Below are 22,211 nucleotides of genomic sequence, written 5' to 3'. Positions count from 1 at the left end.
TTGTAGGCAATTTTCCTACAAGTTTCAGGGGGGAAATTGTTGATGGTATAATTTGGCTACTTAGTATGTGATGAGCCAAATTAAATCAATGGTTTATCAAGCTGATCGGTTAATGCATTGTTAAAGTGTTGCCACAGGAAATTTCATGGAAGGTGAAGATACAAGTCCTAAGAAGAATCATATCCTATATTGGACCATGGGCGTGATGCCAAGCTGATCGGTTAATGCATTGTTAAAGTGTTGCCACAGGAAATTTCATGGAAGGTGAAGATACAAGTCCTAAGAAGAATCATATCCTATATTGGACCATGGGCGTGATGCCAAGCTGATCGGTTAATGCATTGTTAAAGTGTTGCCACAGGAAATTTCATGGAAGGTGAAGATACAAGTCCTAAGAAGAATCATATCCTATATTGGACCATGGGCGTGATGCCAAGCTGATCGGTTAATGCATTGTTAAAGTGTTGCCACAGGAAATTTCATGGAAGGTGAAGATACAAGTCCTAAGAAGAATCATATCCTATATTGGACCATGGGCGTGATGCATGCAAGTGATATATATCTACGTATATGAAGAAGTATGCTTAGTCCTGATGGCCATTATCCAGTTTGATTTGCGACGTTGCCGGAATATTTAATATTTTCTTTGTGGGCTCAAGGTATTTATACATATGCTTAGCCACTATATTTAGTGTGATGGCGACGTGACCGGAATACTTTATTCATATATACAAGAGTGCATGTACGTGGATATGGCCTAGATTTGCTACGTACTTAGATCGGCAAGTATATTTTTTGTAGACGTATGCTACATGGTAACCGAATCAAGTAAGGCTAGTCTTGATCGGTTTTAGTTTCAGAGTTGTAATCTTGTACGCCAAGTCCAGCGTGCCATATATATGTAAGGCTGTGGCCGATTGAGGGGCATAACAATCGATCTATCAATACAAACTACTTTTTCACGTACGTCTATTTTCTGTCGCTACTTCCTGCCGAGCCCTAGCGACCCTAGGGTTTGGCGATCTTTGCCGTTTTGCGCTGGAAAGCGGTCGGTTCTCCTCCACGAAAGCGAGGAAATCTTTGTTGCTTTGCTCGTAAAGCAATCGTTCGTCGTCACGAAAGCACGACAAATATCCTAGTGTTGCGCGGCGATTTCGCGTGCCAACACAATTGGCGACTCCGCTGGGGACGAGAAGAAGAAGAGCTACACGATGAGTACCGAGGCCAAAAACGGGAGCGACATCGACCCGGAGAACGTCATCGCCGTCACACTCGACGATCTGTCGGAAGATGTTCGGCGCGAGCTTGAAGAGGAGCTGGAGAAAGAAAAGGTTGAGAGGTTGAAGCTGAAGTTGGCTAGATACGCGAAGACGAGGAACGGTGTCGTCAAAAAGGTAGTTCCGAGCCCTTCCGATGCTCAGGTAAAAAACTCAACCGAAGAAATTGCTCACCTAATTGATGTGTCTGTAGCTAGTAAATATGGTTCTGATATGGAAAATACAGCGCGTACAATTACTAAAGCAGTAGCTAATAGACTTGAAGAATTTAAGGTGCAGTTTAATAAAGATCTTGAAAATTGTCTACCTGGTCATGTACGCTCATTAGTGCTGCAAGTCAATGATGAGTATTCTGAAAAAAGACCGATGCCAATAGACAGTAGCGGATTTAACAATTTGCCAAGTAATATACATACGCCTAGTGCATCGGCTAATGCTATGCAGCCTTACGCCCCTTTAAACAATAATCTGGATGGACGGAACTATGTTGGTAGTTCAGCTACTAATTTTGTTCCTAGTACTACTGATCCTATTGTTTCGACTTCGGTTCCAGAAAATCACAATAGCAATAACCGAAGTTTTGGATTTAATTCTAATATGCAGCAGCCTAGTTATCAGACAGTGGCATATAGTACGCCACCGCTGCCGCCTGTCGGTACCGGGGTTCCGTATGGGCCGGTTCCTGATTCATATTTTAGTGGGTCTCCGTTGCAAACTTCGCATGCTCGAATTTCTTTGCCAGAATTTCCACCACGTGCTGGTGTTCCATCTGCTCCACAAGCCAGTTCTCTACAGCCCAATAATAATTTTAAGGATCAGCTTGCTAACATACTTAGAGAATTTGGTTTAGAACCTAAGGGTAGAGCACGTGGATATCAAAAACCATACCCTGATTATTTTGACTCGACACCGTATCCTCGTGGTTTTAGGATTCCAGATTTTGTTAAATTTACAGGGGAAGATGGTAGATCTACTTTTGAGCATGTGGGACAATTTTTAGCACAATGCAGCGAGGTCGGCACATCGGATGTTTTTAGATTAAAATTGTTTCCATTATGTTTATCCGGTACTGCATTTACTTGGTTTACATCATTTGCTCCTAATTCTATTTCAACATGGGCACAATTGGAGCAAAAATTTCATGAGTATTTTTATAGCGGTGAAACAGAACTTCGACTTTCAGATTTAACTATGGTTAGGCAGAAATATAATGAGCATGTTCATGATTATATTAGGAGGTTTAGAGATGTCAAAAACCGATGTTTCAGCTTGACCATAGCCGAAAAGGATTTAGCCGATCTTGCCTTTTCGGGTCTACTTGCTCATATTAAGGATAAACTAGAAGGGCAAGAATTTTTAGATGTCAATCAAGTTTTGTAGAAGGCTTTGGCGCAAGAAAACCGGGCTAAGGAAATTAAACAATATAGCCGGTTTAAATATAATAGAAATAAAGAGAAAGATAACCATGTAGTTAATGCCTTAGATTATGATAGTGATTCGGCTAGTGAGGATGATGTTAATATATGTGTAGCCGAATGGGTTCAAGCGCCAATGTCAAAAACTTTTGCATGTTCTTCTTTAAAACCTACACCTGCTAGAAGAGACGAAATTAGATATACTTTTGATATAAGCAAGTGTGATAGAATTTTTAATATGTTACTGCAAAATAAATTAATTAGAGTGAGGGAGGGTCATGTAATTCTTACCTCCAGAAGAATTGGGTAGAAGGGCTTATTGTAAGTGGCACAATTCTTTTTCTCATGCTACTAATGATTGTAACGTGTTTCGTCGACAGGTGCAATCGGCCATCAATGAAGGACGATTGACGTTTATAGAAGGTTCTAAGATGAAGCTTGACAGCGACCCTTTTCCTATCAATGTGGTCGAGCTTGAGAATAAAAAAATGCTTATTCGGTTGGATCAGACCGAATCCGCAAGAGAGAAAAACATTGTTGATAACAGTGCTCCTCCAAGGATGATCAAACCAAAAAAATCCAGAAATAGGAGTGTGGAAAGTCAACGGAGGGAGGAGACAAGCCCCAAGGCCAAAGCCGACAGTTAGCATGTTGTTGGAAAAATATACCTCACACAAGACCAACAATGTGTTTAATCGGCTCGGAGGTAATAAGGCATTCATGAGCAATGGCAAGGAGATTGGTATGACCAGCAACCATATTTTGCAATTGAGCCGACATATTGGGGTTGTGCGCCTCAGATGTATCCACAGTTTCCTCCATGGGGATTTAATCCTTGGGCGCCATATCCGTTCATGAGCAATGGCAAGGAGATTGGTATGACCAGCAACCATATTTTGCAATGGAGCCGACATATTGGGGTTGTGCGCCTCCGATGTATCCACAATTTCCTCCATGGGGATTTAATCCTTGGGCGCCATATCCTACAGGACCAGCAGGTTATTTTCAGCCGGGATGGATTCCGCCGAGGCCTATGTTTCGACCAAACATGCATGAGAAAAGGGCTCGGTTCAATGAGGAGGCTAGATCACATGATGCTATTGAGATTCGAGGAGGTCGATCACCGGTACGCAGTGCAGAACGCAACAACTATAAGGGCGACCACAAGCGCGTATGGATGCCGGTGAAACGTGTCGATCCTAAACCCGAAAAAAGTATAGATGATTTAGATTTTGCTCATGGTCTGAAAATAGTGGAACACCAGTCAGATGAAGGTGTTGTCAATTATACAGAAACAAGCGGCGTCTCAAAAGAAGCTCTTGGTACAGAGGAGAAAAGTGACGGCGTGAAGTTGCGGCAATCTGGCCAATCTAATCAATTTGGAGAGAAAGCTAATTCTGGGCATAACCTGCATGCACGTTCAGACAAGGAATGTGTTGTATCCTCACGTACTAGTCAACAGAATAAATCGGCAAGTTCGTATGCTGGTTTAGTTATAAGAAATTGTGGCCCAGGAGCGTCCAAGAGTTTGCCTCCAACGGGTTTCAAGTATAACAGCAGCACACGTACACGTTGGGATTCAAATAATGTACGCGGCCAGGATTTTAATGCTAGTAAAGTATACAATCAGCAAGGAGGATTTTCAGCCAAAGACAAAGCATTTGTCCCGGTAACAACAATACGTCACTACAGGCCAAAGGATCCGGGGGGCAGCAAAATTAAGTCAGTCACGCCAGGGACTAAACCAGCACCTCAGTGGTGCCCGAAGGGGCTTACTCACACTCAGAAACGACGTGTACAGCGTCTGCGGACATTGGAAATAAAGGAAGAAATAGCTGAGAAGAAGCGCGATAGATGGTTCAATCAGGATAAACCAATGGCACCTACAAAGACTTGGAAGGAGAAGCGCATCGCAGCAGAAGAAAATAAAAATACGGATGACACAATTATTGTTGAAAATTCAAAGGAAGATAGAGAGGTACCAACTGATATGGATGTTAATATGGTGTTTGCATTGCCTGCTGAATTTCGCGCGCCCAAGGCTGAAATTGCTGACCTTGTTCTTGGCCCAAAGAAGGCTACATTTGTGAAACCAGAGAAGCACGGTTAGCACCTAAAGCCATTATTTATCAAAGGTCATATTGATGGTAAGCCTATTGGTCGCATGCTTGTTGATGGCGGTGCAGGTGTTAATATTATGCCCTTTTCGGTATTTTCTAAACTGAACCGAAAAGAGAGCGAGTTAATGAAGACCAATATGGGACTTAGTGGGTTCTCAGGGGAATTGTCCGAGGCTAAGGGTGTTATTTCTATGGAGCTCACAGTCGGAAGTAAAACGTTGCCGACTGCGTTTTTTGTTGTTGATGTCAAAGGCCGGTATAATATTCAGTTAGGACGTGACTGGATTCATGCAAATTGTTGCATCCCTTCTACCTTACATCAGTGCTTAATTCAGTGGGTTAATGATGATGTGGAGGTGATTGAGGCCGATAATTCTTCATGCATTGCTTTGACGGACGCGCCGGTTGATTGGCAAACACGGTGAGATGCGATGTTTGACCGGTAGGGATTTATCAGACTATGATTATATCAATATTGGTAGAGATGGTTTTGTACCTATAAATGCACAGCCGGCTAACGTAGCTCGGCTTAATGATTTATCTATATAAATGATGAATAAAGACGACAATATTAAGTGGCTGCAAAGACGCACGGAGGAGTATCGTTCGGGAAAGAACGATATGCATGAAACTATTAAAGATTTTGATAACATGGAAAAGCTTGGACAGGGATTCTCATCGGCTGATCCGCTTGAAGAAATTGATATGGTGATGGAAGTATTCCGAGACCTACATTTATCAAAGCTAGCTTGAAAGCCGATCAGAAAAGTAAGGTATATTTATTACTTAAAGAATTCGTTGATTGCTTTGCTTGCAATTATACTGAGATGCCCAGTTTGAGTAGAGATTTAGTAGAGTATAGACTACCTATAAAATCTGGTTTTAGGCCGCATAAACAACCCCGTAGAAGTTTCAATCCTTATTTGTATGACCACATCAAAGAAAAAGTTGATCGGTTGTTAAAAGCTAAGTTTATTCGGCCGTGTAGATATGCAGATTGGGTTTCTAATATTGTGCCCGTGGAAAAGAAAAATACTGGTAATATTAGAATCTGTGTTGATTTTAGAGATTTGAATAAGGCTACTCCGAAAGATGAATATCCTATGCCTATAGCCGACATGCTTATCAATGATGCATCGGGACATAGTGATTAGCTTTTTAGATGGTAATGCGGGTTATAATCAAATATTTATGGCCGAACAAGATATGTCTAAGACTGCTTTTCGTTGCCCAGGTTTTGTTGGTTTATTTGAGTGGGTCGTTATGACATTTGGGTTTAAAACTACCGGCGCTACATACCAACGAGCTATGAATTTAATTTTTCATAATCTTCTAGGTATTGTACTAGAAATATATATTGATGACATAGTTGTTAAATCGGATGGGTTTGATCATCATTTAGCCGATTTAAGATTAGCTTTTGAAAGGATGCGCCGGTATGGATTAAAAATGAACCCACTCAAATGTGCTTTTGGCGTGTCGGCTGGCAAGTTTTTAGGCTTCATAATTCATGAAAATGGCATAGAGATTGACCCTAAGAAAGTGGAGGCAATTAGAAATTTGGAGGAACCCACATGTAAAAGGGATGTGCAAAAGTTGTTAGGAAAAATTAATTACTTGAGACGATTCATATCTAACCTTGCAGGTAAAATTGAATCGTTTGTTCCTCTACTTCGGCTAAAGAATGAAGCCGAATTTACTTGGGGTGCAGAGCAACGAGATGCTTTTAATTATATAAAGCGATGCTTGTCGAATCCTCCAATATCGCGGGCGCCCAAGTCCGGTGCGCCGTTCAGGCTGTACATTGCTGCAGAAGATAGGGTGATCGGTGCGGTGTTGGCACAAGAGGTCAGCGGCAAAGAATACATCATTGCATACTTAAGCCGTCGTTTGCTCGACGCCGAAAGTCGGTACGTGTTTATTGAAAAGTTATGCTTATCTTTATATTATGCATGTACCAAATTTCGGCCTTATCTTCTTTCTAGTACGTGTGTAGTAGCTTTCCAGGCCGACGTCATTAAGTATATGTTGCAACAACCGATTCTTAGTGGTAGGATTGGAAAGTGGGCTTACGCGCTAATAGAATACGATTTAACATATGAATCGTTGCGTGCTATAAAGGGTCAAGTTATCGGCTATTTCATTGTTGATCATAGGATTAAAGATGATGAGAATATTAATTATGTTAGTGTGTGTCCATGGAAGCTTTATTTTGATGGATCGGTGTATAGGGATGGGCAAGGCGTCGGTAATGTTTTAGTTTCACCTAATAATGTTGTTTATGATACGTCGGTCCGTTTGAAATATCCTTGCACTAATAACCAAGCTGAGTATGAAGCTTTACTGTTTGGATTACAAACTTTAGTTGATATGGGTGTAAAGGATGTAGATGCTTTTGGGGATTCGCTTCTGGTAGTACAACAAATTAAAGGCGAATTTCAATGTTTTGATAGATTATTAAATAGTTATTTGGACCGATGTTTAGACATAATTAAGTCTCTAGATACGTTCACCATCCATCATATACATAGAGAAGAGAATTCTAGAGCTAATTGTTTAGCACAGCAAGCATCCGGTTATCACATTAGTAAAGGAATGTTTTTTTATAATAGACAAGCCGATGCATGTTGAGTCTATAATGATGGATACTTTGCCACGGGGTGCACTTGGGCCTAATACAGTTGAACAACTAGCTGTACAATGTACTGCAGATTCGGTGCATGGGTCACAAACGACCGAATTAGCAAATAATTTAGAACTAAGTGATTGGAGAGTTCCTCTAGTTAATCATTTAAAGGATCCAAGTCAAATAAGAGATAGGAAAATTTAGCGACAAGCTTTAAAGTATACTTTGTTTAACGACGAGTTATATCGCCGAACAATAGATGGGTTATTTTTAAAATGCTTGGATTCTGATCAGTCTAGAATAGCTATGGGTGAAGTGCACGAAGGAATATGTGGAACACGTCAGTCGGCTCACAAAATGCGATGGTTATTAAAAAGAGCAGGTTTTTATTGGCCGACTTTGTTAGAGGATTGTTTTCGGTACTATAAAGGTTGCGAGGCATGTCAAAAATTTAGGAATATACAGTTAGCGCCCGCAGCTATGTTACATCCTATAATTAGGCCGTGGCCATTTAGAGGATGGGGCTTAGATTTTATTGGTGAAGTACATCCTTCGTCTTCTAAAAGACATCTCTTCGTCCTAGTAGCCACAGATTATTTTACTAAATGGACAGAAGCAGTTCCTTTGAAAAACATGACCCATAAAGAGGTTATCAGTTTTGTTCTAGAGCATATTATTCATAGATTCGGTATTCCTCAAACTTTAACTACCGATCAAGGTGCTTCTTTTATGTCTCATCAATTTCACGAATTTGCCGAATCTTTAGGAATTAAATTGTTAAATTCGTCGCCTTACTATGCTCAAGCTAATGGACAGGCCAAATCTAGCAATAAAATTTAAATAAGCTTATAAAGAAGAAAATTGAGGAGCATCCGAAAAGATGACATGAGGTACTTTTGGAAGCCTTATGGGCTCATCGGATATCTAAAAATGGAGCAACTCAAGTGGCACCGTATGATCTAGTATATGGTCAGGAGGCGGTGTTACCTGTAGAGGTTAATTTACAAGCTCTTAGAGTGGCTAGACAAAATGATTTGTCGGCTGTGGATTATAATGATCTAATGATGGATAAGATAGATGACATTTCAGAAGAAAGATTGAGAGCATTCCGAGAAATTGAGAAGGAGAAATTAAGAAATTGCCAAGGCTTATAATAAAACGGTGAGAGAAAAATAGTTTCAAATAGGAGACTTAATATGGAAAACGATTTTACCTATTGGAACTAAAGATAGGAAATTCAGCAAATGGTCGCCGAGTTGGGAAGGCCCGTATAAAATTATAGAGATTGTTCCTGGAAATTCATATTTTGTACAATCTTTGCAGGGAGATAAGTTGTCGAAAGCTCTCAATGGAAAATATTTGAAGAAGTACTATCTACCATGTGGCAGGAGGCCTGAACATGTTGTGGCCGATATGTTATTCCAAGTATCGCCCTAGCAAATTTGGCCGATATATTATTTGAGATATCGCCCTAAGAAAATTTAGCTGATGTATCGTTGGACATCGCCCTGAGTAATGATATGATCAGTGATCGACTTCATCCTACGGCAACTCCTATGGTATTTTTGGTCAATGCAATTGTACCAAAAACAGGGGGGCATGTGTTGATGGTATAATTTGGCTACTTAGTATGTGATGAGCCAAATTAAATCAATGGTTTATCAAGCTGATCGGTTAATGCATTGTTAAAGTGTTGCCATAGGAAATTTCATGGAAGGTGAAGATACAAGTCCTAAGAAGAATCATATCCTATACTGGATCATGGGCGTGATGCATGCAAGTGATATATATCTACGTATATGAAGAAGTATGCTTAGTCCTGATGGCCATTATCCAGTTTGATTTGCGACGTTGCCGGAATATTTAATATTTTCTTTGTGGGCTCAAGGTATTTATACATATGCTTAGCCACTATATTTAGTGTGATGGCGACGTGACCAGAATACTTTATTCATATATACAAGAGTGCATGTATGTGGATATGGCCTAGATTTGCTACGTACTTAGATCGGCAAGTATATTTTTTGTAGACGTATGCTACATGGTAACCGAATCAAGTAAGACTAGTCCTGATCGGTTTTAGTTTCAGAGTTGTAATCTTGTACGCCAAGTCCAGCGTGCCATATATATGTAAAGCTGTGGCCGATTGAGGGGCATAACAATCGATCTATCAATACAAACTACTTTTTCACGTACGTCTATTTTCTGTCACTACTTCCTTCCGAGCCCTAGCAGCCCTAGGGTTTGGCGATCTTTGCCGTTTTGCATTGGAAAGCGGTCGGTTCTCCTCCACGAAAGTGAGGAAATCTTTGTTGCTTTACTCGTAAAGCAATCGTTCATCGTCACGAAAGCACGACAAATATCCTGGTGTTGCACGGCGATTTCGCGTGCCAACAAAAATCTGAACCTATATTGTGTTAGTTAACTGGCTGAAGAAACACCCTGCGTGATTTGAGAGTTTATAGACCACCCTAACTCTAGGGGGGGGGGGGGGGGGGGGGGGGGGGGGGTTCTCAGTTAACTGGCTTGTAACGTAATGAGAACATATTGATAAGGGGTGGCGCAAACCCCATCTAAATCCAGGCAAAAAACGAAGGGGGACAAAAAAAATAAGAGGCCATGCCCCCCGGACTATGCATAGTACATTGGGGCAAAATACTGTGTGATTGTAGGCAATATGGATATTAAATTGAGGCAAAAAAAAGTGTGATTGTAGGCAAACTGTGTGTTTGATTGCAGGCAAAAAATTGTGCTGCCATGTAACATAGGGGCAAAGGAAAACTACAGCCTGACTTGCATTCTGGTCTCTCATGAGGAAACGACAAACAACTCTTCTACTTGTTTGTAGGAAACTCTATTTTTGATTGCAGGCAAGTCTACAATCGAAATATTGTCGACTTGATCTATTTGTTATTTAGGATAAAAAATGTAGACTTGATCTATTCGTTATTTTGATTGTAGGCAACATAGTTAGTAGTAGTATCAATTTATAATTCATTGATCTCGCATTGACGAGTTTAATGAGTACACAACCATTAAAGCAAAAAAAAACTGAACCATGTCAGCCAAATAAATAACAAAAACATTAGACACAACTTTAGGATTGTTCATTATCAGAGTTATTTTGAGGCAACTACCTACAATGTGTTGGGCAAGTTTTGGCAAAAACTCAAGCAACCTAAGTAACAACCATTAACGAAAATCTAAACCATGTCAGGCAATTAAGTAAACAAAAAAACATCAAGCAAAAGTTTAGGATTGTTCATTATCTGAACTATTTCACCCCAGACACAAAAAAGCTCAATCTCCGCTCAGGGTCAAAAAACAGCTACCCCCGCTCATGTGTTATCTAAGGCAACTACCTACAGAGTGTTGGGCAACTTCTGAAAAAACTAACAACCCACTAGGATTGAGTTTCATCCAATCTTGTGCTGGTATGAAAGCTTCTAGGGCACTAATTGAAAACAACTAGCAAGTCCTGGAACCATGTCATGCATCCTAAGTAACAAAAACTAAAGCCCATTTGGGCAAATTCTGAACAATATCAGGCAATTCAGTAACAACCGGCAGGCAAGTTTTGTTACTTAGGATCAAAAACTACACAAAAAAGCTCAAATTCTCAACTCGAGGATCAACAACTACGTGACATTCGGGCCGATAAAAATATTCCTAATGTAAGCAACGCATTTGTGTGTCCGGGTATTTTTGTACTCTAAAGTAAGCAAAAGTTGAATGCGTTGACTAGTAGCAAAACTCCACAGTAGAAGGATCCGATAAAAGCTCATAGCAAGACTCTGACAACTCGCTCCAGAAATCCAAGCAACTAGGGCTAACACGCCTGCAACTCCACCATGGCACCCCCTTAAAAAGCCCTACAACTTTGTCGTAAAGGGGATCTGGCAACACAATTCCGACAACTCGCGACACAAATTCAGGCAACTCGTACTCACGTCCCTGACCAAAAACCATCATGCCACCGTAGTTCAGAACGATGAGCGGGGGAGATCTATCGTGAGATACTACACCGTGTGCGCCTCGCCGTGGGCCACATACCCAAGACCACATGCACACATGAAAACTACCCCCACATCCCCTCGGTCCAATTTTACCTTGATTTGAGTGGAATAAAATGCATGTGTGAGTGAATCAATGGCTTACCGGCGATTTGAGGCCCAATTCCTCGACCGCTGACAATGACTAAGGCAAGTTACCACTTCTCTCGGGCAACTAGAGGCTATCATTTAGCCACTTCATCAATATCCCCTAGACAACAAAATGGTGTGAAGTTTACCCGAAACAATTTCTTTCTTCATCCCTAGGCAACTAGTGGTTGCAGTTTAGGCAGCATGTATCTTGTACCAGACAAGAAAAGAAAATACTACAAAGTGTGCAGTAAGCAAACATCAACCATCTCTGTACAAAAATATGCCGGATAATCCATATGAATTTGCATATGTCGCTTATTACAAAGAAATTAACAATGATTTTAAGTTCATACGTGGTTGCAAGCGACTAGAATTAAACATTGAATTAGCCAAGCACTAATGAATAGACAAAAAATAGGCTCTATGAGCCAACTTGCCACAGGATGAAGATATGCCGGCATTGTACAGTCTCGTACAGCCGCCTTAAACCTGTAGGCATGATTCATGCTGAAAGCAAGAACTAGGGATTATGGTGAGCAGATTTTGCAGAAAAAATTGGTAGGCTCATTCATCAATCAGAGCATCATGTACAACATTCAATTCAACCCCTCACCACCTCCGTGAGTGAGCCACACCAAACCAAACTCGCGTAAGGAAAAGTCATCGCTGAAAATACTGAATATTGTGACTAACCTACTCTTGAATCCCTAGTTTTGATTTTGAGGCACCCACAACAGTACGCCAAAATCGTTGTTTTGTCTCTGGGCAATAACCAAATGTGTGATGGTGCGAGCAGCACGTATTGGGGAAAATCTTACCTCTGTTCGGTCCGTGTACGAGAACTGGAGCAGTTGCCGGTGTAGCAGTTCGTCCCCAATCCCCAGTTCGCCCGTCGACCGCCCTCCCTTCTGTCCACCCCAAACCAAGCTCGGCGACGGACAACATGGGACCGGAGTGAAGGGTCCCGCGGCTGCTTCCGTTGGTCAGAGCTCTTGGGATCGCGCGGCGGCGTTGGCCCGGATCTGGCGCCTCCCACTCCTGCACGCGAGGTGGTCGTGTTGCACGGACGCGCGGGTACTTTCTCGAGCCCTCGCTCCTGCACGAGCGCGGCGCAGGGAGGAGCGCGCCGGCCAGACCCCCTCTCTCCTACCTCCGCCTGGTGGTCACCGCGCGCGGATGGCGCTCTGGCCCCTCTCTCTCCGCAGAGTGGTATTTCTCCTCCCTCTTCTCCCCACGCCTCCCAAAATCTAGTAATCTCCGGTAGCTCCGCCACGGAATCAATGAACGCGGCGGTGGATTTGGGAGAAGAAGCTGCCATGGGTCGCATTTCACACCCTTGTAGCCGCAGACGAGGTGGGTGTGCTTGGCTCAGCGCGCGGCGTCGGGAGTTGGCTGGAGGAGCGAGGCGGCGGAGCGCGTAGCCGGGAGGATGAGTGCGGCTGGCGGGCACGTGGCCAGGAGGAGGAGCGGGGCGGCGGCCGCGTATGGAGGAGGCGCGGGGCTTGAGTAGAGTGGATAAGGTGCGGGAGACTTGTCGTAGGGCGTTCGTAGACGTTTCGCTCCGCAACCCGACAGTGTGGCACCTGGCGATCGGATTCTGATCCGACGGTTTGGAAGGGTGTGTGCTCCGGACGACTAAACAACAAAGCTTTGCTTTTAAGAATTCAGGAAAGAACAAACATTTTGTCCCTTCCATACTAACTAATTTTCGCTTCATCCAATCTTCCTCGTTCAATTTCACCCCTGATCCCACCTCACACCTTCATGTTTCAAATCGAGGGTCATGTTCCCTCAGTAGGTTTGAGGTGGAGGCGGTAGAGGCGCCAGTCCGAGAGCATTAGAAGGGTTGCAGCGATAGCGGAGGCGAAAGCGGTGGAGGAATTGGGGGTTGGAGACAAGGTGGCGGCAGCGCGCAAACAGTGATGGCACGGGGGTGGGAGGACAACAGTGAAGGGAGGCCGAGGAGGATCTCAATGGGCAGGTCTTCCAATTCCGGCGGCGGCGCCGACAAGGGGGAGGCGGTTGGCCGTCATCTTAATCTCCTCACGACTCATGCTGGAAGGGGAAATGGTGGTGGGTGGACAGCTGGAGTCTGATTCCCTTTTTCTTTTCGAGACAATGGACTGGAGTCTGATGGTAGCGGCAACCACGATATATGTGGATGGAGTGGAGTGGATGGGTCGACCCATACAGCTGAAAGTGAAATTGAAGCCCATGACGTGAAGTGGATCGGCTCATGTACTGGCAGCTCATTATTACATGTATTGATTTGCCACTTGAAATTCATCTAAAAATGATTTGCCACTTGAAACGAAAGATAATGATGTACTCCCTCCCTTTTTTGTATATAAGGCCACTTCACTTTTTGTGTCAAACTTTGACTTATAAGTTTGATCAACAAAATATGGATTATATGTCATAAAATATATATCATCAGAAAGTTCTTTGAAATGTGCATCCAATGCCATACTTTTTGTGGCATATAACCCACATTTTATTGCTAAATTTAGTTGTCAAAACTAGACATAAAAATATGAAGTGACCTCGTATACAAAAACAAAGTGAGTATACTGATTTATGCTACATTCATCATATGGAAGCAAGCTTCCTGAAAACAGGTTCCAGTATCGTTACAAACAAAAAAGTTTAGTCATTATATGGAAGCATTGTGTGAAAATAAATCATGAGTACTCCCTTCGTCCGGAATTACTTGTCGCATAAATAGATGTATGTAGAACTAAAATACATCTATTGTTAAAACAAATTGATTTACATGGCTCCTGCATAGATCACATGCAAGTTTTATGCCAATTGTCATGGAAGCAAATTTCTCGAGTTGATTGGAACATCTTTGCTACTCTGGAAGGAAAACTGGTGTTACATTTATTTCTGGTATTTCCAAACGAACTTCCTGAAGCCAAATTTCAGTACTGCTATAAACAAAATTTGGTTATATGGAAGCATGAATTATCTGAAATATAATTGATCATTTTCTTGGTTATAGAAAGTTAAACATTATTGTTTACACATTTGTTTCCTAAAAATATTACATGCCAAGAGATGTCTTTCTCCACAGATACCTGACTTCCCCTGGCACATACCGCCACTGATCATGACATCAGTAAACAGGTCCTCATTTTGTTTGAGAATGAATACGTGGCCAACTTTTATTGAACACCATGGCAAGTTTGGCTACAGGACACTGTGGTCATTTAATTTTCTTGGCTACATATCAAATTTTCCAGTATTAAATTGATGTCGGTTTTCCCATCGGAACCCCAGTGCCATACAAAGAACCTCCAGCAAACTGCTGCTCATATACTAACAGAGTCTCATCAGTCAGCACAGCAGTTCTCTTCTTCATTGTTCCTGAAGAAAAAACCATGGCTGGTAAGACGACGGACCATGCATCTTAAGAAAAAAAATTATGCTTTTGAAGAGCAGAATCATCATTCATGGAATGCTCAACGGCTGTGACTAGACCAGCAAGGCAACAATCAATAAAAGTATATTTTGCTTCTGTGGAAGTTATCCATAACAAATGAGAAAGTTAATTTGGCTGGATCACAGCTACCAAATTTATTTGACTTCACGATGAAAAAGTGAGAAAACAAAGACTTTCTTAAGCTAACTCGTAAGGAATTAAAATTGCCATCCCTCAGAGAAGGAATGAGAAGAAATACATGTCCTAGATAGCAAAACAGAACTGCAGCTGAATCTCGAATCAAACGCATTCATTCATGTGTACTGGCAAATAAAAGCTAAAACACATCCAAATTATTCATCTTTTGTTTTTGCCAGGAATGAATGAGATCTTCATGCTGACTCGTTAAATATTTCAAATGTTAGCCAACTCATAAAAGAGCCCCAAATTTAGGCTACTCGTCCAGGCCTTGGCAGCATCCCAAAAAAGCCAAATAGCACTGAAACCTGCCCTGATTGAATCACTGGCTATGCAGTAGCAAATAGCACCAAGAAATCAGGTCCAATTCAACATTTATTAGTCAGAACTAAGCTTCTAAACGCTGAGCAAATTGAGTCCTACAAGTCCAATTCACGGCTGACCGGCGCATGCCACATAGAGGGTCCAAGCCAAGCATATTATTTCCTACAAGTCCAATTCACGGCTGACCGGCGCATGCCACATAGAGGGTCCAAGCCAAGCATACGAATTGGTAGAACCTAGACTGAACAGCTCATTGCTGCATCGCAACCACCGGAATATAACTCTAGATACCTGAAAGCAAGTAATACCATCAGTCAAACAAATTTGTACTATTCATTCAGGAAACCCGTTGGGAGTAATTCTTATAACTTTTGTATGTCTCAAACAATAAACATTAGCTTCACCATTTGTGTAAATTGTGTCAAAAGCTGCAAAGTTAAATCATCTTCAGCATCATTAGACAAAACCAACATTTGAAACATAGAACAACATTAAGCAACTTTTAGTTTAGTCACACACCTTCAACTTCTAATACTAGCTCTCTCAAAAAAAAAACTTCTAGTACTAGAAATATTGGCTACATCTGATCTGAGTAGAGGTTAATTAAAAGAACAGTGACACATGAGGGGCTCATGGGGTAGAAAAGCAGAAACATTTGGTTTAGAAATGTACAAGTTCGCTAGTCACTAAACAATCGGCTTTGACAAAGTTAATACATTATAAAGGGAACCATGGGCCTCCTCTCGTGGGCCTCAAGTTGATCCAAAAATAACAATTCATGCAGTATAAGCCTCAACCAAGGGATTGTGCATAATCTAATTAATTCACACTTCCATTGGTCCAAAATGACTGTCATTCTTTTTACTCTCATAGTGTCACGCAATACTTTCACCATGAGAGGCAGCCTGCCATGAAAGGCAGCATCATAGGAGGTTGTCAGGTGCGCATAAAGACTGAGCAAAGGGTTGCAGAAAAAAATCTTACAATCTTTCTTGCAATTTGGTACTCCCTCCGTAAACTAATATAAGATCTTTTAGATCACAAAAATAGTGATCTAAACGCTCTTATATTAGTTTACGGAGGGAGTACTTGAGAAATGGTAGTGAAAAGAAAAGAAAATATTTTTAACAGCAGTTCAGATTACCTCAACATACATACAGAAGATAAGCTTAAGCTTACCTGCTTAACAAGTAGAGGTATTGAGCAAAAGCTCACCTCGGTCGTGTCCACCAGCAACAGCTCCATCATGTCCACCACCAACACATGTTTCTACAAGCATAATAAGTCAAAGCAAACAATGTTTCATGTGTGGCAGAGGTTATCTGGATATATTCTTAAGCTTGTCCTACACCATATTGGAAAGTAAAATAAAATATACTCATCATACTAATAAACCCTGGGAATATAAGTGATTGTGATTTAGATTTTGTTTCATGTAATCAACTTCAAAAAGTTGTGTATCTCATCTTGAGAGAAAAAAAGATACTGCAGCTATGCATTACACAAGTATCAAACAGAACATTGCAGAATGACTTCACTATATGTTGACGAGATCAACAAGCAACCGAAGAAACAAGTGATGCAACACTGCTTACAATTGTTAGCTTAACATGAAAGGATGTGAACACAATTCCATCAACCAGTTACTAAAAACTAACTTGATTTGTTATACTAATACTACCCGCAGTGCAAAGGCATGCTTACTTTATTTATTCTGAGATATGTAAAGGCATGCTATTACCTGCAACAAAGACACTTTCAAATGGAAGATAACGGGCAAGCATGCTGGGATTGGGAGTTTTCTTGAACTGCAATGACTCAAGATGAATCAGGAAGAGGCCGATAACTGGTGTCCACGCGAACACCACATTATTCTCCTCAGCAAACCCTACTATGTATAAGTGTGCTCTCCTCTCTGGATTCAGGGGAAGTAACTTGTCCAGTTCAATAGTTCTTTCCAGCTCCCATGAAGCAACACCATGACAATCAGTCTTTCTCCTCCATGATTGGGCACAGAAGTCTATCACGATGAGGAAACCAAGGCCATCGCCCTTTGCCCGTACAACCGTCAGTTCATGTCTACCGTGGGAGGAAACCACACCCACTGGTGTCGGTATCACGGCTATGCTCTGCTTCAACAAATCAAACTCGAGAATTCCAACTAAGCTCCCAAAAAGCATCCAGTGAAGGGAATTATCAACCAACACAGCTTCCTTGGACGGAGAAACCATGAGGGGCCGGCTGCCGATAGGAACCTTGGGCGGAAGCGGCGCTGAGATGATATCACCCCACAGGCCGGTCCTCGACGAGTAAACGCAGGCCAGCATTTGCCTATCCTCCATGTCATAATCATCATCTGCCACCATCAAAACCACCTGGAAATGCTGGACCTCTCCGGCGGCACGGAGCACGGCCCCATGGACCATGGTCCTGTTCAGATGTCCCATTAACCCAGGGGGGAGGGCGATGAGGTGCTGGTCGGCGGTGACCGGATCCCACACCAGGACCCGGCTCCACGAAAGGTGGATGACGAAAACGAGGCCATGGCGGGATCCGAGGGGCATGAATTGGTCGCCGTCCTCGAACTGCAAGGCGAAGCGCTCGGGCGGGAGACGATTGGGGGCCTCCAGTGTGGGTACGAAGTAGAGGCCGCGAGGACCCATGTCGAAGAAGCCGATGAGGGGAGGGTGGCGGCGGTGGCGGCGGCGGAACCGACGGACGAATCGTGGGTCGGAGATGAGGCAGCGCCATTGACGGCAGACGAGGGAGGCGCGCGTGAGGGAGGAGGGCTGTGGGGGGAGGCGGAGGAGGATCTCGGTGAGCAGATCCTCGTCTTCCAGCGGCGGCGTCGCCGCCGGCCAGCGGGCTGCTCATCTTTTTTTTTTTTTTGCTCTCGTGTGGTGTAAGTTGAAAGTGGAACCGGCCACATATCTAAATACTCGTACCAGTTTATTTTTTGCCCTGCGGAGATTTAAGCCCACAATCCCCTGAAAATTGATTTTAGGCCCACAATAATGTATCCATTCGCGGCTACCACATTTCCATTCCCTGCCACTAAAAAAAACCACATTCCATTTCCTCAAAAAAATCGCATGAAGGCACCTTAAGAAGATAGGAGCACCCAGAAACAAGATTCCACCATATGTTGGTCTCCTCCGTCAAGTGGGATCGTCAAAATAAATACTGATGGTGTTTTTCATAAATCATCTTTGTCTGGTGGATGGGGTTTTACTATCAGTAATGATAGTGGTGTGCTTATGGCAGTAGAAGCAGGAAATCTTGAACATGTATCCAATGCTCTCCACGCTGAAGCCCTGGTCATGTTATATGCAATCAGTACTACTACACAAATGGGATGTAATCGTGTGATATTTGAAACAGACTCCGTGGTGTTGAAGCAGGCGATCTCAAGCGAGTATGACTTGTCGACCTTAGGTGTTGAGTTTTAGGAAATAAAATTTCAGTTGAATGTGGCTTTTGATGATGTAAATGTTAGTGTTTGTCCAAGATCTTGTAATGTAGCAGCTCACGGCCTAGCAGCACATGGTGTAAGATTAGGAGATAGTGAATATGAAACTTGGCTAGGCTATTTCCCTGAGTTTGTTGTAAACTCTGTAGTTGGCGATTCGGCCAGTCTAACTTTGTAATGGAATACAAGGTTGTTCCTTAAAAAAAAACTACCACATTTCAAACCTGCCATTCACCGGTAACTTTAACATTGCCGCCGGTGCCAACACTGTCGTGCGTGCATGCTCCACCTCCGAAGATTCATCCTCATTCTTCTCCTCTCATATCCCTAGCCTTCCACCCCTCTCTTCATCGCCCCCTTTCCGCCGCCACACCCGTCGTCTCCCCAAAACCTAGCTTCGTCGTTGAGGGCTACCTCGTCGAAACGTACGGCCTCACCCAAGCCATCATCTCCAAGACGCAATACAACCTGCCTCTCTTTGGGTCCTCTGAGAAACTCTTTCATCCGCACAATAGACACATATATCTTATCAAATTCAACCTCGAGAGGGCGGTTGACCCCAATGTCGAGTTCTTGCAGCCGTTTGGGCTAGGTGCTTGCGATATTGCCAAGCTCGATCTACTTCACTAGTAGAAAAAGGGTCAAACGTGAAGCACATTAGTGTCGGTTTGAATTAGAGCCGGCACTAATGTGTACATTAGTGCCGGTTCGTGGCAGTGATCAATAGTACCGGTTCGTGGCGAACCTTTAGTACCGGTTCATGCCACGAACCGGTACTAAAGAGGCTGTGTCAGCCTGCGGTTAGGCTATGGCCCCACCATCACTAGTAGAAAACAGGGCTATGGTCACGGGGCAGTTTTCACATTAGTCCCGATTCAGTCACGAACCGGGACTAATGTGAGCATTTATCCCGGTTCGTGCGGCTAAGGCATTAGTCCCGGTTCACCTGGGCCCTTTAGTCCCGGTTCGTGCCACGAACCGGAACTAAAGGGTGCGAAGCCCATTAGTCCCGGTTGGTAGCCCCAACCTTTAGTCCCGGTTTGAGGCACGAACCGGCACTACAGGAATCAGCTAATTTGCCGTCTGTGGCTGTCTTTGCCGTCAGTTTTTGGTCGGGCCTGACGGCAAAGACAATTTTGCCGTCAACTGCAGACGGCAAGAAATACAGACGGAAACGCTCACTTTGCCGTTTGCTAAAAATTTACTAACGGCAAAACAGACTTTGCCGTCTGCGAAAAAAATACAGATGGCAAAGAGCATACTTTGCCGTCTGTGTAAAAAAAACACAGACGGCAAAGAGTATATTTTGCCGTCTGTAAAAGAATACAGACGGCAAAGAGTATATTTTGCCGTCTGTAAAAAAACTGATGACGGCAAAGACATAGTTTGCCGTCTGTAAAAAGAACTGATGACAGCAAAGATATTTTGCCGTCTGTAAAAAAACAGATGACGGCAAAACAAGAAACACATCTCGCAGATCAATCTCTCGGATCGATGAGGTGGCAGGATCTTAGACGCACATCTCACCCACCCCCATCCCACTGGCCGTTCCGGTCGACCCCCCCCCCCACGCCCCCCTCCTCGACCGATCTTTTCCCCACCCACGCCCTTTCTCTGCCTCCCGCTCCCTTCGCATCCACCGAATCAGCCAGGCGCCGCCGGCCTCGGCCTCCCGCCGCACCTCTCCGCCGGCCTCGGCCTCCCGCCGCACCTCTCCGTCAGGCCGGCTGGCCGTCCGTGCCCACCGCCCGCCGGCCCCGCCCTCCCGCCCGTGCTCCACCGAATCAGCCAGGCCGCCGGCCTCGGCCTCCCGCCGCACCTCTCCGCCGGCCTCGGCCTCCCGCGCACCTCTCCGTCAGGCCGGCTGGCCGTCCGTGCCCACCGCCCGCCGCCCCCCTCGCCCGTGCTCCGCTCGATCGGAGAGGAGCCCAGATCAGAGCACGTCGTCGCCTGAGCCCCACTTGCCGGCGCTACCACCTAGCGCGCGTCCACTGCCCCTCTCTTCTACCTTCCCGTCTTCTTTCTTCCTCATGCGCCTCACTCGATCCCTCTGTCTCTCTGTTCTTTGCATAGGTTGCTGCCGGTCAACTCCAATGACGGCTGCCGGATCCGTCCGCTGCTGCAAGCCCCGTGCGAACCCCGTCGAGGAGCCACGTGCTCGCCGCCAGCGGCCGCCGCCACCGCTCGCCCCACCGGCTCTCGCAGGGAGCAAGGCTGATTCAAGGGCGTTTCTACTAGACTCCATGTAATTCTTGGCGTTAGTCTTCCTACTCTGATCTCATCTTCTCGGAAGATCTCTGACACCAATCTTGGTAGTTCAAACAGTGTGAATAGATAGTACCAACTTTGTACGATGTTCTTGAGAAAGCAAGCAAGTGTAAATCTGTATGTATGATTGAACAAACTAGGATTCTGTGATATTCAAGGGTGGATCTGTATGTATGATTTGTGTGCAAATCGATCTATAAAGAATGTTATGGAAAATGTTTTGATGTTGACATGTCCTACGATTTTTTTTAAATTATAAAAAAAATTGCCGTCTGTAAATTTGGTCGGATGACGGCAAATATTGTGTATTGACTGACGGCAAACCTGCTTCTTTGCCGTCTGTTAGAGATTGGTGACGGCAAAGACTTTGCCGTCTGCGCGATAAAAAGCTGACGGCAAATTACTCTTTGCCGACTTTGCCTTTGCCGTCACACTTTGCCGTCAGCCAGGTGACGGCAAAGTCTTTGCCGTCTGTATTTCAGCCTTTGCCGTCTGTACTTGCCTGACGGCAAACTGTCTGATTCCTGTAGTGCGGGACTAATGGGGTTGAGACCTTTAGTCCCGGTTCGTGCCCATTTTCAAACTCCCCCCCCCCCCCCACGTGGATTGCCTTTTCAGTTTTAAAAAAAATAAAAAAATGATGGAAATGTCAAAAAAATAAAATAAAATAAGTTTCCATGTGATATGTGGTCTAGTTGTTGGGAAAATTTGCAAATGTGAATTTTGACTTTATTTGCAAAATCTCTTGAAATTTGTAAAAATGGGCATAACTTTTGCATACTAACTCGGATGAAAAAGTTTTTTATATGAAAAATCATCTACTCGAAAAGTTACATCCGAATTAACCGGGGGAACCCCGTTAAACATTTTCAAAATCCTCAAAAACCTAACAGAAAAAAAGATACGGGGCTTACTAGTGGCGCACCATTTGCTAGGTGCGCCACT

The 22,211-nt window shown here is 43.6% G+C and overlaps 1 protein-coding gene across 1 annotated transcript; it reads right to left on the bottom strand.

Annotated features, from left to right (window-relative positions):
- Positions 1–15,862: 15,862 nt before the first annotated feature.
- On the bottom strand, positions 15,863–19,229 carry LOC125516461. The gene is made up of 4 exons (XM_048681898.1): positions 19,223–19,229; positions 17,271–18,395; positions 16,745–16,798; positions 15,863–15,957 (listed from the first exon to the last, which is right to left on the bottom strand). The coding sequence occupies exons 1-4, from the start codon at positions 19,227–19,229 to the stop codon at positions 15,863–15,865; spliced, it is 1,281 nt and encodes a 426-aa protein (XP_048537855.1).
- Positions 19,230–22,211: the final 2,982 nt, after the last annotated feature.

Source organism: Triticum urartu, chromosome 6 (genome assembly GCF_003073215.2).
Source record: "Triticum urartu cultivar G1812 chromosome 6, Tu2.1, whole genome shotgun sequence".
NCBI classification, from domain to species: Eukaryota; Viridiplantae; Streptophyta; class Magnoliopsida; order Poales; family Poaceae; genus Triticum; species Triticum urartu.
Note: the sequence above shows the minus strand (reverse complement) of the source record. Positions and strands in the feature narration are given on the sequence as shown.